This window comes from Gigantopelta aegis, unplaced genomic scaffold (assembly GCF_016097555.1).
Source record: "Gigantopelta aegis isolate Gae_Host unplaced genomic scaffold, Gae_host_genome ctg2845_pilon_pilon:::debris, whole genome shotgun sequence".
Classification (NCBI taxonomy): Eukaryota; Metazoa; Mollusca; class Gastropoda; order Neomphalida; family Peltospiridae; genus Gigantopelta; species Gigantopelta aegis.
In genome coordinates, this window is record NW_024533064.1 from 88,674 (window position 1) to 90,237 (window position 1,564).

Below are 1,564 nucleotides of genomic sequence, written 5' to 3' on the forward strand. Positions count from 1 at the left end.
TTTGTTTGTTTATAGCTTTATACTGCTATAAATTACATTATTATTTTTGTCATTACATGTACGTTTATGTATATTGTTTTAATAACATGTGAACATCATGTGACTATATAATGACATCATAAATATCACTCTGTTCTATATAGGCTAAACGAAAGCAATTACCTAGCCACTTTCAAATGCAAGAGAGAGTTTACTCCTCTGTTGTTGATGTTCAGGTATATATTTTCAAATGATACACACATATATCCATTCTTTAGAATACATCTCATGAGTTTTTTGCTGAAGAACCCATTTATTGGGAACCAGGATCTGATACTTATAGCATATATCAACAACTATCTGATAAAAAATACCGGGAGATTATCCGCCAACAGATACAGTAAGAATATAATTGGTTGATTGTTTCATTTGATGTTATATATATTATCAGAGTCACTGGTCATCTTGGTTCTGGACAGTTTGGTACTGTCAATCAAGGAGTGTGGCTTTCTCCTAATGGTCCAGTAGATATTGCTATTAAAACACTTAACAATAAAAACTCAGAGGAAGAGAAAGTCAAGTTCCTACAAGAGGCAGCCATTATGGGTCAATTTCATCATCCTAATATTGTCAAGTTATATGGAGTAGTCACTGTTGGAGAACCAGTGAGATACTGTCAAATATTATACTTAATTACTATATCTTAATTAGATAATGATAATACTGGAGTTACTATCTAATGGAGACTTGAGAGAGTATTCTACAAAATTCCAACCTTCGTAAGTTTAATATCAAAATATAATCTATTTAATTTCAATATCATTACTTACAGACCAGAGTTAGTTAGTTCACTCTACACTACCTACTCTCCTACTCAGTTTTTGTCATCAGATTGCCTCAGGTATGGAGTACCTGTCAAAGAAATGTTTTGTACACAGAGACCTGGCAGCTAGGAATATACTAGTGACAGAACAGGGTATTTGTAAGGTATGATATAGTTGTAAATATAAGTAGAGTGGATTTATTGTTTTGTGTACAGATTGCAGACTTTGGTATGTCCAGAGATTTACAACATGACGACTATTATATCTCACATGCTAAGAAAATTCCCATTAAATGGACAGCTCCTGAAGTCAGTAGATTACTAATGTTATGTATCAGTTATATTGTAAACTGTATAACTACAGGCCTTACATTTCAAACGATACTCCACTGCTAGTGATGTGTGGAGTTTTGGTGCAGTACTCTATGAGATATGGAGTCTAGGACACAAACCATTTGAGAGTTATAGTAATCAAGAGGTAAAATATAAAGTATATAATGAGTAACGATGTGAGATCATTTTAGTGTTTGAGATTAATAGATTCTGGTTATCGTCTTCCTCCTCCTCCTGGTTGTCCCAGACCTATCTATAAGATGATGATAGAATGTTGGTAAGAGTGTCTATATATTGTACTAGTACTACTTGATAATATGTGTAAATCAATGACAGGCATCCAGAGACTTCTAGTCGTCCTACATTTGTGAAGTTGGTATCAGATCTATCTCAAGTTGATGTTAAACTCCTCAGTAGTCCATTGTCTAA

At 33.4% G+C, this 1,564-nt stretch overlaps 1 protein-coding gene across 1 annotated transcript; it reads left to right on the forward strand.

The window, feature by feature from the left end:
- Nucleotides 1-207: 207 nt before the first annotated feature.
- Nucleotides 208-1,280, forward strand: LOC121391700 (ephrin type-A receptor 4a-like; the record flags this gene model as incomplete). Its single annotated transcript, XM_041523239.1, has 5 exons — nt 208-215; nt 431-644; nt 871-966; nt 1,019-1,111; nt 1,167-1,280. Coding segments are annotated over exons 1-5 (525 nt in total), but the record flags the coding sequence as incomplete, so codon positions are not given.
- Nucleotides 1,281-1,564: the final 284 nt, after the last annotated feature.